The sequence below is a fragment of the Plecotus auritus genome, assembly GCF_963455305.1.
Source record: "Plecotus auritus genome assembly, chromosome: 5".
In the NCBI taxonomy this organism is placed as follows: domain Eukaryota; kingdom Metazoa; phylum Chordata; class Mammalia; order Chiroptera; family Vespertilionidae; genus Plecotus; species Plecotus auritus.
Genome location: NC_137776.1, coordinates 47,503,391 through 47,516,867, shown reverse-complemented (window position 1 = coordinate 47,516,867; position 13,477 = coordinate 47,503,391). Strand labels below are relative to the sequence as shown.

The window sequence follows — 13,477 nt, the reverse complement described above, 5'->3', positions numbered from 1 at the left end:
TGTGGGCGGCTGAGGACAGACTCACAGCTGCGCTGGTTGTACTGAACCATGTCCACACCAGCTGATTATTCCTCCTCATAAGCCAACAACAAAAGGCTTAATACCTGACACAGCAGAGGTCACCTGGATACTCCTGACGATCACACCCAGGTCCTCAGGAAGTCTCTAGTCTAGAGGAGAAGATAGGTATTAATCATGCAACATTGGTAAAATGACAGATGTAAAAAATGCCACAAAGAAGAGGTGAGGTTGGGATGAGGAGGGGCTTCTGTGAAGAAGTTGTGAAGGAGTTAAGAGCTGAAGAACAAGAAGGTGTTAACCAGGTGAAGGGGGTAGGAAGAGGTGTTCTGGGGGGAGAGTATGCCTGTGGAAAGCCCGGGTGGGAGGAAGCTTGGTGTGCCAGAGGACCTGGAAATAAGGCAGTGGGTGCCTGCAGAACTGGTGTCTGACCCAGAATAGCAGGATGCAACTTCATTTAAGGCCAGAGAGGCTAGGAATTAGAAATCCCTAAGGATGATGGAACTTGTCCATGGATTGGGAAGAACCTGAGCCACTGCAGTACCTCAGATGATAGGAATGTGTGTGTATTCAGTTTCTAATCTTCATAATTTTGACCTGCAATAGACATACCATACATGTACTTTAAACCCTCATTTTCTCAGGAAATTCTCACATTGATCCCAAAACTTCAGTCTTGAACAGTTTCAAAGCTAAGCCTCTGTTTTTATTGTTCCTTTCTTATAGTTTAGCAACCAGATCTGTTTGTGTGTTTGTTTGTTTTAGTTACTGAAACCAAATAAGAATTTCTGGCATCTTTGCAGCATTGCTATTAATCAGAGGACATTTTGAGCAAGATCTTAGGATAAAATCAAGTTTGCTCCCAAAACTTCCTCAGCCCCAGTGTGGGTGGATGGAGGGGTGGACACATGTTAGAAAGAAGAGAAATTGAATAAAGAAGGGAATGTAGAAAAGCAGCTCCATCCAAATTCACATCTTTGTAACCTCAACCAACATGCCAACTATTTTTCCCTTTGCCTCAATTAGAGCCCCTGATACTAGCCTTTCCAGGGAAATCCCCTGTGGTCCAAAGAGAACCATCTACTTGCATTTTTTGTGGGCTCTGGATCCATGGAAGGAACATCCTTATAGCCCTCAGCAGCCCTTAAGTGCTGGCTTAGCCTCAACCTTAAAGTCTTTTCCCTCTCAATAGATGGGCAGGAAACCTCATGCATAGGCATACACTTCAAAGGCTGGCAAATATTAATTTAATCTCGACCTCTGGGTGTGGGCAAGTCCATCCCCAAAAGTTATGCTGGCTTAGATGGCCTATAGTAGGAAAAATTATTTTTCTAGTACAAAGAAGTGTCAGGGTTCCAAGAGAGAAATCTGGTAAAGTTTATGTTATTTGACAGCTGCCCAATAAGATGCTCCTACCTCCCCTCCCCCTCTGCTGGCTTTGAAAAGGGACCACACTCCTTAAGGAGCAGTCAGGAAGAAAGGGGGGGAGGGGCAAGCTGTGACACCTCACCAAAGCCCATGGTGATGGAAATATTCCCAGACTTGGTCTAGGACAGCCAAAGTGCCCTGTGCATGCCAAGTTGGTATCATGAAGGCAAGCAGTGTCCAAACCTATTGGCTATTGTTCAACAAGTTCAGCAAATGCCTACTCATTGCAAGACTGGGCCTGAAAAAACACAAAGGAGAATTCTCCCCAAAGGAATTTATGTCCTGGAGAAGAGATAAAGCATGCACATACAACTTCTCATAATACAGGGTCTTGGCCATTTGGAGGAAAGTTACTACTACATTACCTCCTCTTGGGAGGGGCAGTAGCGGGGGTGGGGGGGAACAGAGAGGGGAAACATCAGGGGGTGGGTGCCCTTAAGCTGGATCTTGAAGGAAAGACAAAATTTGGAATGTAGATGGGAGTGGGAAAGGAAAGAACATTGGTCGAGACAGAGAGAAGGAGTTAAGAGAGAAGAAGAGCAGCAGAAGAGAATCCAAAGGAACAGTGTGTGTCTCTGTCCGAAGGAAGCCCAGGTGCAGGGAACTCAGCATACACAAAGCAGGAGAGACATGGACAGCGTATGACTTCAGGCCTGGGAGCTGGGATGGGACCTGGGACCTGGGGTCTGTGGGGACTATTGGAAATTTTGAGAATTGACATGTTTAAAACTTTGCTTCTGGAAGTTATCAAGTGGGTTAGAAAGGAAAGGCTGGATTTTGAAATACCAGTTCAGAGGCTATGGAATAGAGAATAATAAGGCCTGGCCAGGGTAGGAACGTGTGAATGGAGAGAAGGAAGGGCAGCCCAGGTAAGAGAGCTGTAGGAAGTAGCACAGGGAGCAGAGAACAGTCACAGAAGCCAGCGGTTGAAAAGCTTTATAGAAATGGTCCATGCTACGGAGAAGCCCAGAAACACACGCATAGAGAAAACGCCACTGTGGGAGGCTACCAGGTGGGGAGGGGCAGTGCAGTGTCCTTTGCTCCAAAAGAGGGTGTGGCCACCCTCAAGACTCCTCTCAAGCTCCCAGGTGAGTCTGCATGTGGTTTTCAGAGTGGTGGACCCTCCACCTGACTGCCAGAGCCAGCCTATGTTAGAGGGACATGTAGTGGGGCTCAGCCAACAGGCGACACTCTGTTAAACTCAGCTACATGGCAGGTAATTCTGACAAATAAGCTTATATATGAGAGGGGAAAATTAAGGAAAAAGAGTCATGGAAACTTGCTCCAGGAGGGAACTGCATATACTAGTACTTGGGGTACTAAGGATACACAGTGCTTCAAGCTGGGCCTTTTGGGATGGGGTACTGGATGAGTACCTCCAGACTAGAGGAGTCCTCATGCTACTTGTCAGAACTGTTACACACACACACACACACACACACACACACACACACACACACTGATGGGGAGAATGGGCCCTTCATTCTCTGTTCTTTCACTAATGTAGGCACAGGCATTATTGTATACCTTCTCTAAGAGTCTAAGCCCTTAAACAGGAGGTCATTGGAGTGGTCTCTGACCCTTCTGCTGCTCAGTGGTCCCTTTGAGCCGGTCTTGGCTCCCTCATGTGGAGGGGCCGTGTACAAGGGATAGGGTTGAACATCCAGTAAGTGTTCACTACATTGTCAAGTGTCAACAGCTTTCATTTCACTTTATAAAATGCATCTAATTTTTCTCACATTTGGCACTTTTTACTCTCTATATGATATGTTCAGTTCACAGAAAAGCCGGATTACACCTGATGAGTATAAAAAAGAATCATAATTTAAATTGTCCTCCTGTCCTTTAAGAGTTCTTTGTGATTCATTGGGGGAGGGAGTGTTGGATACATACCCATAGAAAAGCCCTTACAAAGCAGCAAACCCTTCGGTGAGATTTCAGCCTTAATGAAGGTCTCTGGTGACTTATTCATGTTCTTTGTTGTTTTTCCCAGTACCTCAGGGTGACAACTGCATTCTATACACTGGAACATCAACTTGTCACTATTACACCTGTGATTGAAGAATGGTTTTATTTATTGTTTAGTCTGAGATTTAAATTCTTAAATATCTTCCTGTTCCATTAAATAATTACAAACTGTATATAATACTGTGAACAGTCAGGTTTATTCTCCATAGATATTGGATATTAACATCCCCAAGATATTTTATGAACTACATAAAGAATGCCTTTATATGTGCACAATAATTTTAATCCTCTCGGCATTATCGGACCATTAATAAAGCCATGTGATTTTTTTTTACAGTCAGCCATTGAGAAATTAACCCATGATTATCTAAACTTGTTTCACTTCCCACCACTAATTAAGGTAAGTAAGGTTTTTTTCTTACTGAGAATATGCTTTTATCGACATATGCACCTGCCACCTCCACACCTAAATTTGCCAGTGTTGGGAACTGTTGTTTGAAGTGAAATTTAATCATATCTGTCCAACAAAAGGCCCTTTGAGTGAAGCTCAGGATTTGTTTAAATTGAACACCCTTATTCCCTGAAAGTTGAAACATTAACAATACATTCGTGATAAGAACTACACATGTCACCTTAGTGGCTAGAGGATGGAAGTGTCAACCTCTGGCCTCCCACCTGGCTCTGGAGACCTTTGCCTGACTCATAAGTCACTGAAGGAATTCACATACCTGAGCTCAGGATGGTCACTTGCATTTTGGGGTGGGAGGGTTATTGTTTGAACAACATATTAGTATTTGTGACATATTCTTTTGAATATAGTCTAAAGGTATATGGTATACTTTGTTGTTAAATAAGTAGATACTTGCTCTTTTTTTTAGATTTTTAAATTTTTTATTTTAAGAAAATACAGAGTTGGGGATCATTTTACTTCTACTGTGGTCGATATAATAGATCTTTGAAAACCTAAATAAGCTTCCTGACTGCCAAACCTTTCACATTATTTAACTGTGCTTAATTTTCACGTTACCAGTTGTTTTTATGGCTTATATTCTCACTGAACCAGTTTTTGACATCATTTAAAATGATTGAAAGACAAAGGTCTCCAACATCTATGAAATAAGTAAAAGCATATTAATAAGAATTAGAATACTTACTCCCTTCAAGAAAAAAACATTAGTGACTTGTTCCTGAATTGTCTATGTATCACTTAAGAAAATTCACTTGGGAATTTTTGTTTCAATTTTGATAGCAAATATCATAATACTTAGAAGCCATTCACCAGTCTTAAACCTTAAACTCACATCCCATATCGTAATCTCCAGATACTTGCTCTTAATACGCAGAATTCTCAATCATTAACAAGTATGGTTTTTCATCTCTAAGCCCTAGAAGGCTCATTTGTTCCTCTGCTTGGTCCTCCATCCGCTTATGCTCTCGGAACTGCTAATTCCTCTTTGGAAAGAGTTTGTAAATATTTTGAGTGCTGTGAAACACTCAAGGTAAAGTCTCTCAGTGCATCTCCAGGTGCTCCGTGCATTTCTGGGGTAAAATTACACAATGCAAGAAGCACTGTGAAAAATGTAAGCTGGTGACATTCAACCTGGAGCAGGTGAGATAAATCACTCGGGAAAGTTCTCAAAAGCTTAAGATGTCATTCCATTGCTTTAAGTAATTGTAATTTTGAATCTTATTCCAAAAAATAACCAAAAGTTAAAAAATATATTAGAATGGAACAACTGGTGCTGAGAAATCATCTCTTTTACATGAGAAGTAAAAGTAAAAATTCTATCTAGAATAAATGGTGTTTGGTTTTCTGTTTTAGGACTCAGTAGGTGAACCCGAAGAAAATGAGGAAAAAATAGTGAACCTTGAACTTGTTTTTGGTTTTCACTTGAAGCCAGAAACAGGCCCACAGGTAAATTGTGTTTTAAGTTGTTTGGATAAATTTCAACCTCATTTATTCTTTTTCTCTCCTGGTATTCTGTGGTTTTATATACCCCCCCTCCTCCCAGCTGGTGACTTGATTCTGAGTACATTTATAGACTTTATAAATTAGACTTTAGTTGAAACTCTGCCAGCTGCCTCTGTCATCCCTTCTAGGAACCTGACTCTCTCGCCACCCAAACCCTCAAGGAAACAGTACAGCGTGGACAGGGAGGGGTGAATGCGGACTGAGTGTTTATGCTGCTTTGCATCACAGCGGCTTGTTTCCTGTTTCCTAAGGGGAAGCAATTTTTAATATCAAGAGTAAAACAACGCTGAGAATGGAACAGTAGGCAACATGGAAACTCAAATTATTAGCTCTAAATAGGGCAGCAGGACATTTGACCAAGATTCATTCAGGCAGGCTTCACTCTGTTATAGTTAAAGTCTGGAAAACTTCTTCGGCCCAGGCAGCATATGAATTGGAACCATAAAGGATTGTGTTCCTTTGGATTCCCACAGATAACTAGTAATAATGATACCTTCTAATTGAGCACATATGACGTTCCAGGTATGCAGTACTGAGGTGCTGATGTTGTTTTCACCCATTTACAAATGGGGAAACTGCGGCTCTGGAAGATAAAATAACTTGTCCAAGGGTAACATGGCTAGGAAATAGCAGAATAAGGATTTGAATGCAGGCCTCTCAGACCCCAGAACCAAGCTTTTAACTACTGCACGATTTGTACCTTTCCTTGGAGGCAGCCCGAGACCTTGTACATAAATGCAGCTCCTCTAAGCATGTCAAACTCACGGCTGGCGGGCCACAAGTGATGCATGCGGCCCAGCCGCGGGTTTGACATGCTTGCTGGCCAGTTGCTCTGGTAGGGCTGGTGTCAGCCCACTGGCTCTTCACTAATTAAAGGAGGCTGACCCAGGCCATGCCTGGAACCAGTGCTTGGGAATGAATTGAAATTGTTGCAAAGGGTTGACATTTCACCAGGGGCTTCCAAAGATGCTCTTTCTAGACAGCTGACAGTGTGTCTTTCCTGCACTGCTGCAGCTGTATTAATGCTTTTGCTGAAGGGAAATATTTACTTCCCTTGTTTGAGCCACATAACTTGGTGGAGTGAGAGCTGCTCTCTCTCCAGGTGTCCCGTCTATGAATATTTTTATTTTCCCTCTGCAAATGGGCCATTGTCTACCTATGCCTGTTGTTAGAAACAGCCACAGAAAGGGGGAAGGACAGTAAGTTCCTCTCTCTCCAACAGCAAGCATAGGACCTTCTAACCCTGAGATTCTGTAGCGGTGAGCACCTTTGAGCCCATCTCATGTTAAACAAGTTGCACATTTTAATTTGCCTTCTTTAGTATTCTCGGCCTCATGGCACTTAATTGATGGGTACTCTGTGTTTTTTATTTTTTTTTAATGTTTTAATGGCTTGTAAGTGATAAAAGAAGAGGAAAGAACTTTCTTGACAGACTTAGTCAAGGGTAGTCTCAACCAAGAAATTCATTTTCAGCTAACAAAGAAATGATTTGTTAATGTGGAAAATTAAAAAATAATTGCTTAGTAAATATTAGAAGCTATAAATGACATTTGATACCAAATACAGCAGTCTGTTTTTGACCATAATTGTGTAGACTTCTTGAGTCATTGGTTATTCACAAAGCCTAAAATCACCACAACCTTTGATATTCTGCTGATCCTTGGTCACCCGCGCGGGGGAATTTCCCCCATTCATTCAGCACACATTTACTGAGGACTTCCAGTGTGCCTGGCTCTAGGCTAAATACTCCATAATACAAAGTCAAAAAGTACAGTTACGGCTTGCAAGGAGCCAATAGCTTATCAAGCTGTGGCAGTGCAGTGCCATGGGTTCAAGGACACTCTGAGACGGGCTTGAACAGACTTTGTCACTAGCTGGAGATGGGTGAGTGGAAGGGAGGAGCCAGGATGGTACCAAAGATTCTAGTGTGGCAGCAGGACAGGTGATGTTATAGTATAATAGGTCAAAAAGTGAAAGTCAATGTGGATGTAATGCCAAGGTGCTAATAGTATAAAGAAGCAACTGAAATGGGTGAGTTTAACCAGGAAAAGCTTTTTTGGAAGGGATGAATTTTGAAACAGGCCTGAAGGGGTTGTTTGCAAATAATTCCCTGAATATAGTGTTTGAAGCTTATGCTTAGAGAGTACTTCTTTCCAAAGAGCGAAGGTTATTTCATAAATGTCATCTCATTTATCCCCCTGGCATTTCTCTGAGAAATTTTACTTCTACTGTGGTCCATATAATAGATCTTTGAAAACCTAAATAAGCTTCCTGACTGCCAAACCTTTCACATTATTTAACTGTGCTTAGTATTGTCATCACTGGTTAGAAAACTGATAGAAAGCGAGTGTTAGCTGAGGTGAGGATAGAGCTGAGTCCAGAAATTACATCTTTATTATCGCCTCTGTATTAAACAAGTGCTCTCTCTCATACCTGACCCAAGGTTTTTGAGCCATTTGTAAACGTTCATAAACTAATACTATAATAAATTACTCTCCAGTTCTAAACCAGATGGTTATGCCAGCCTATACCCTTACATTATGAAATATTTTCTTACAGAAGCACTTTAAATTGAAATTCCCCACATGAAAATTTTGTTACTTTGACCCTTAAAGGTAGACCTGAAAAAGGATATCCTCAAAATCCCAGTTAACTGAGTTCTTACATACCCATCTTCATGGAAAAGATAGAGCCTTTGGCCCTGTTTCCATGACCAGAGTGAGTTACAAGAGGACATTGGAGCTTCAGAAATTCTCTCCAAACCTGGGAAATTGGCTGTCCATTTCACTTCTTCTTTTACAAATAAAATGAAAGATGTGTTCTAATGACAGCCACTAGGGATAATGTCTGACAGTGCTTGTATCATGGAAATAGTAGCTACCTTTTCCCATTGCATCTAAGAAGGACCACCAGCTAAATACCATGTACAATTGGAATGTCAGCTAAGTAACTGACCTGTTAAGAGGAAACCATGAAAATATGACCTTATACACAAATATACAAACATAGGAAGAGGAAAAGCCTTTTATTGAAAGATCTGTCAACCTTTTGGTCTAAGAATTCATACTAACATTTTTTTCTATTTATTTATTTATTTATTTATTGTCTAAAGTTTTACATATGTCTCCTTTTTCCCTGCTTGACACTGCGCCCTCCCCCCCACCCCAGCCAGTCCCACCCCTGGAAAGCCCCTACCATCCCAGTGTCTGTGTCCATTGGTTATGCTAATATGCATGCATGCAAGTCCTTTGGTTCCTCTCTAACCCCCCGTCCCCTGCCATTTGTCTCTGGATCTATTCTTATTCATCAGTTTATGTTGTTCATTATATCCCACATATGAGTGAGATCATGTGATATTTATCTTTCTCCAACTGGCTTATTTCGCTTAGCATAATGCTCTCCAATTCTATCCATGCTATTGCAAATGGTAAAACTTACTTCTTTTTTACAGCAGCGTAGTATTCCATTGTGTAGATATACCACAGTTTTTCAATCCACTCATCTGCTGATGGGCACTTAGATTGTTTCCAAATCTTAGCTATTATAAATTGTGCTGCTATGAACATAGGGGTGCATATATCCTTTCTGATTGGTGTTTCTGGTTTCCTGGGAAATAGTCCTAGAGGTGGGATTTCTAACTTTTTGAGGAAACTCCATACTGTTTTCCACAGTGGCTGCACCAGTCTGCATTCCCACCAGCAGTGCACGAGGGTTCCTTTTTCTCCACATCCTTGCCAGCACTTGTCGTTTGTTAATTTGTTGATGATAGCCATTCTGAAAGGTGTGAGATGGTATCTCATTGTTGTTTTGATTTGCATCTCTCGGATGATTAGTGACTTTGAGCATGTTTTCATATGTCAGCCTTCTGTATGTCCTCTTTCGAAAAGTGTCTATTTAGGTCCATTGCCCATTTTTTGATTGGATCTTTTATCTTCCTTTTGTTAAGTTGTGTGAGTTCTCTGTAAATTTTGGAGATTAAACCCTTATCTGAAATATCATTGGCAAGTATGTTCTCCCATGCAGTGGGCTTTCTTGCTGTTTTGTTGATGGTTTCTTTTGCTGTGCAGAAGCTTTTTATTTTGATGTAGTCCCACTTGTTTATTTTCTTCTTAGTCTCCATAGCCCTAGGAGCCATGTCGGTAAAGACATTGCTACGAAATATGTCTGCTATTTTGCTGCCTATGGAGTCTTGTAGGATTTCTATGGTTTCCCATCTTACATTTAAGTCCTTTAGCCATTTTGAATTTGTTTTTGTTTATGGTGTAAGTTGGTGATCTAATTTCATTTTTTTGCATGTATCTGATCAAATTTCCCAACACCATTTACTGAAGAGACTGTCTTGACTCCATTGTATACTCTTGCCTCCTTTGTCAAATATTAATTGAGCATACTGGCTTGGGTCAATTTCTGGGTTCTCTGTTCTGTTCCATTGGTCTATATGTCTGTTCTTGTGCCAGTACCAGGCAATTTTGAGAACCGTGGCTTGGTAATATAGCTTGATATCTTGTATTGTGATCCTTCCAACTTTGTTCTTCTTTCTCCAGATTGCTGTGGCTATTCAGGATCTTTTTTTATTCCAGATGAATTTTTGGAGAGTTTGTTCTAGATCTTTGAAGTATGCCATTGATATTTCAAAGGGGATTGCATTGAATCTGTAGATTGCTTTGGGTAATATGGACATTTTAATGATGTTGATTCTACTAATCCATGAACATGGTATGTTCTTCCATTTGTTTATGTCTTCCATACTAACATTTTTTAAGCCTTATTTACAGCCAGATGAATTGTAACACCAAAGTAAGGTTGCTTTGTCCAACTGAGCAAAGCCAATCACATGTGAGAGCTTGTGCCTGCTACTGTGGTCAAGAGCCACTGTGCTTGCCTGGATCTTAGTCCTCGCTGACATACCCCTCTGGAGAACCAGGCTCTCACCAGACCCTAGCACCATCTACACTTCAAGATCCTTCCACAAATGAAATAGCTATTTCCTTTCCTTTCCTTTCCTTTCCTTTCCTTTCCTTTCCTTTCCTTTCCTTTCCTTTCCTTTCCTTTCCTTTCCTTTCCTTTCCTTTCCTTTCCTTTCCTTTCCTTTTTTGAGACAACCTGGCAGAGAAAATGATTGGACCAAAGGCTTCACTCACTGAAATTTTAAATTAAATTAATAATTAGTGAGGATGCATTTTACCTATTTACCTGACCTATTTCTAAAGAGTACAATTAATTACTAATTGAAGTAGCATTGTATGTTGAGGCAGCCTTGAAGTTATGACCATGGAATTAGCAGAAATTGGGTCTTTCTCAGCTCAAGTTTCCTGTGCTAGGGGCTTGAAATGCCTATGATAATTATTATTATTTTATACCTCTGGCAGACACTGTGGCAACTACTTTGCAAACATTTTTCTCATGTAATTTTTATAACCCACCATCACAGGGAGCATTATCCCTGTATCATCCCTCGGGGGAAACTGAGGAAGGGAGAGGTCAAGTTTTTCATCCAGAGTCCCCACCTGGTAAGGGGCAGAACCATATTGTCATACTGTCTCTTTTTGGAAGTATCATCATCCCCCAAGTATATTAGTAATAAAAAAGCAAAAACTGTTGGTCAGTTAATACTAAATTGCCACTTTGTTTTGTGTAGAAAGTGCCTTGTGTTTTGTAATCTAAGGCCTTTTAAAAAAATATATGTGTTTTTATTGATTTCAGAGAGAGGGAGAGAGGGATAGAAATATCAGTGTTGAGGGAGAATCATTGATTGGCTGCATCCTGCACACTCCTACTGGGGATCAAGCCCGCAACCCGGGCATGTGCCCTGACTGGAAATTGAACCGTGACCTCCTGGTTCATGAGTGGACGCTCAACCACAGGGCCACACCGTCTGGGTATAATCTAAGGCCTTTGACTTGGCACAAAGGAAAGGGGCTCCCAGAATCCCAGGCAGCCTCATGCACTCCTCAGGGTGGAAACCAACCTTTTTCATTGAAATATTCTGCTGCATAGAGTTTATTATTATATCTGTAAGAAACTCACCAGTCAGGAATATTGATTCTCAAATTGCCAAGGAATAAACTATCAAATCACCCAGCAGTTTTCTCACTAAGATCTTTCTGAGACTTCATGCCATAAAAATTCAAAAGCAGAGTTACGAAGGAACTATCCGGGAGGCCACTCATTCATTGTTGGCAGTCACACACTTTGTCCCTTCCCATCCTGATGTCCTCCTTTTCCCATTGAGGTGAGGAAACATGATTGCGGCCGGGCTCCTGTGGGTAGATGTTGACTACCTGCCATTAGAGAAGAGACTGGGGTTGGAAAAGCTTCAGAAACAGCAACGTCTCCCCCAACACCCGGCTTCCCCACCCCAGTCCGTCCCACCAGGTGACCATCTCTTCTGGTTCCTTTTTTTTTAAATATATTTTATTGATTTTTTTTTACAGAGAGGAAGGCAGAGGGATAGAGAGTTAGAAACATCAATGAGAGAGAAACATTGACCAGCTGCCTCCTGCACACTCCCCACTGGGGATGTGCCCACAACCAAGGTACATGCCCTTGACCGGAATCAAACGTGGGACCCTTCAGTCCACAGGCCGACGCTCTATCCACTGAGCCAAACCGGTTAGGGCTCTTCTGGTTTCTTTTGAGCCGTATTTTGAAGGGGCCTGTTTAGAAGAGAGGGGAGCAGCACTAACTGCCCATCAGAGTGAAGGCTTTTCCTGTCCTCTCCCACGTTCTCTTTCCACACAGTCATTGTCCCCTTCTCCCACTCCCACTCTCTGGTTCTTTCATCTATAGGTTAAAAAGCTGCTTTTTACAAATACTTCCCACTCACTATTGTGCTTTTAGGTCTTTATTAGATTGCTTTATAAAATGTTGCATTTAATAAACTTAATTGAATCTCCAGGCCCTTTCTCACAGCACTATGAATATCAAAAACGGTCAAACAGGGCTTTTTTTCCCTATTGTGTAATTTTTATAAATGGATAAACATGAATAAAATAACAGGGCACAAAGAAAAGGATTTTGTAAGGAAGTAAAAAGCCAACACCTTTTGTAAATTTCAGAACAGCTAAAACTAGCACTTTCTTTACTCTTATAGATCTTGCATTTATTAAAAATTCAGTGTAGGGAAATTTATTTCCCAGGTTCAACTATTTTGAGAGGGAAATATATGTACCCACATGTGTTTGTGTGACTAAGTACATAAGCTTGCAGTGGTAAGGTTCTATAGGAAACCAAATTTTAATTGACAGCGAAGGAACAAATTCAGTTCGGAATTTGACTACACAACATGCAGCTGATTTCTAATTAGAGTGTGGAGATAGACTTCAAATGGCCTGTACAACTAAGCGGACCTGGGAGAGGTGCTCAGTTCGTACTTGCCAGTGATGTGTGGGAATGGTGTGCCAGAAAATGTCCAACACCCGGAAAAAGCAGCCCTCACTTGCAGTGTTTGCATATTTCCATGGTTCAAATAAATACTCCCACCACAGCCAAGTTCAAGTTACCACTCTGACATCACTGAACTTGGAGTCAGGGAGAGATGTGAGCCCTCATACCATGAGAGCTGGCTCCAGCACACCATTGGATCACTCTTGGTCTTCTTAGTCAAGATTCTGAATTCCTTTTAAAATAGCTAATAGCAAGGATCTCATGAAAAGACTTTGGTCTGAACAAATTACAAATACATTGTTGCTGGTTTCCAGCTGTAATTATATGCAGAGTTAGTTCAAAGGGAGCTCCAGCCGCCCAATGACTCCATTGTTGGCTTAGGTCACCTTGAGTCGCACTGGCTCATACAGATGCACTAATCATATTGTATGAATCAAAGATTAGGATTTGAGTTTGTACTCATGGAAATACTTATGGAAAATAGATAGACAAAATTTTAATTTGTGATTGTTTTTTAAAATGTTGGAAAGTTGTAGTTGTTGACTCTAGGATGTTGATAATAGTAGAGGAGATGTCTGCTTTTACACGAAGGTTTCCCAAAGCCTCTGGGGCTCATTGAAAGTTCGGCAGAGAGAAGACTTCAGTAACTCACAGTGAGCTGTGTTTTCTGAACCAACAATTAGGTCTTGAAAATAATCAGCTATA

General features: G+C 41.2%; 1 protein-coding gene across 1 annotated transcript in view; it reads left to right on the top strand.

Moving 5' to 3' along the window:
* MAP3K20 (mitogen-activated protein kinase kinase kinase 20) overlaps nucleotides 1–13,477 on the top strand; it is a 145,913-nt gene that overhangs the window by 108,486 nt on the left and 23,950 nt on the right. The window contains exons 15-16 of the mRNA XM_080668455.1: nucleotides 3,752–3,814; nucleotides 5,237–5,329. Of these exons, the coding sequence (XP_080524581.1) occupies nucleotides 3,752–3,814; nucleotides 5,237–5,329 (156 nt within the window). The remainder of the gene's footprint in view (nucleotides 1–3,751; nucleotides 3,815–5,236; nucleotides 5,330–13,477) is intronic.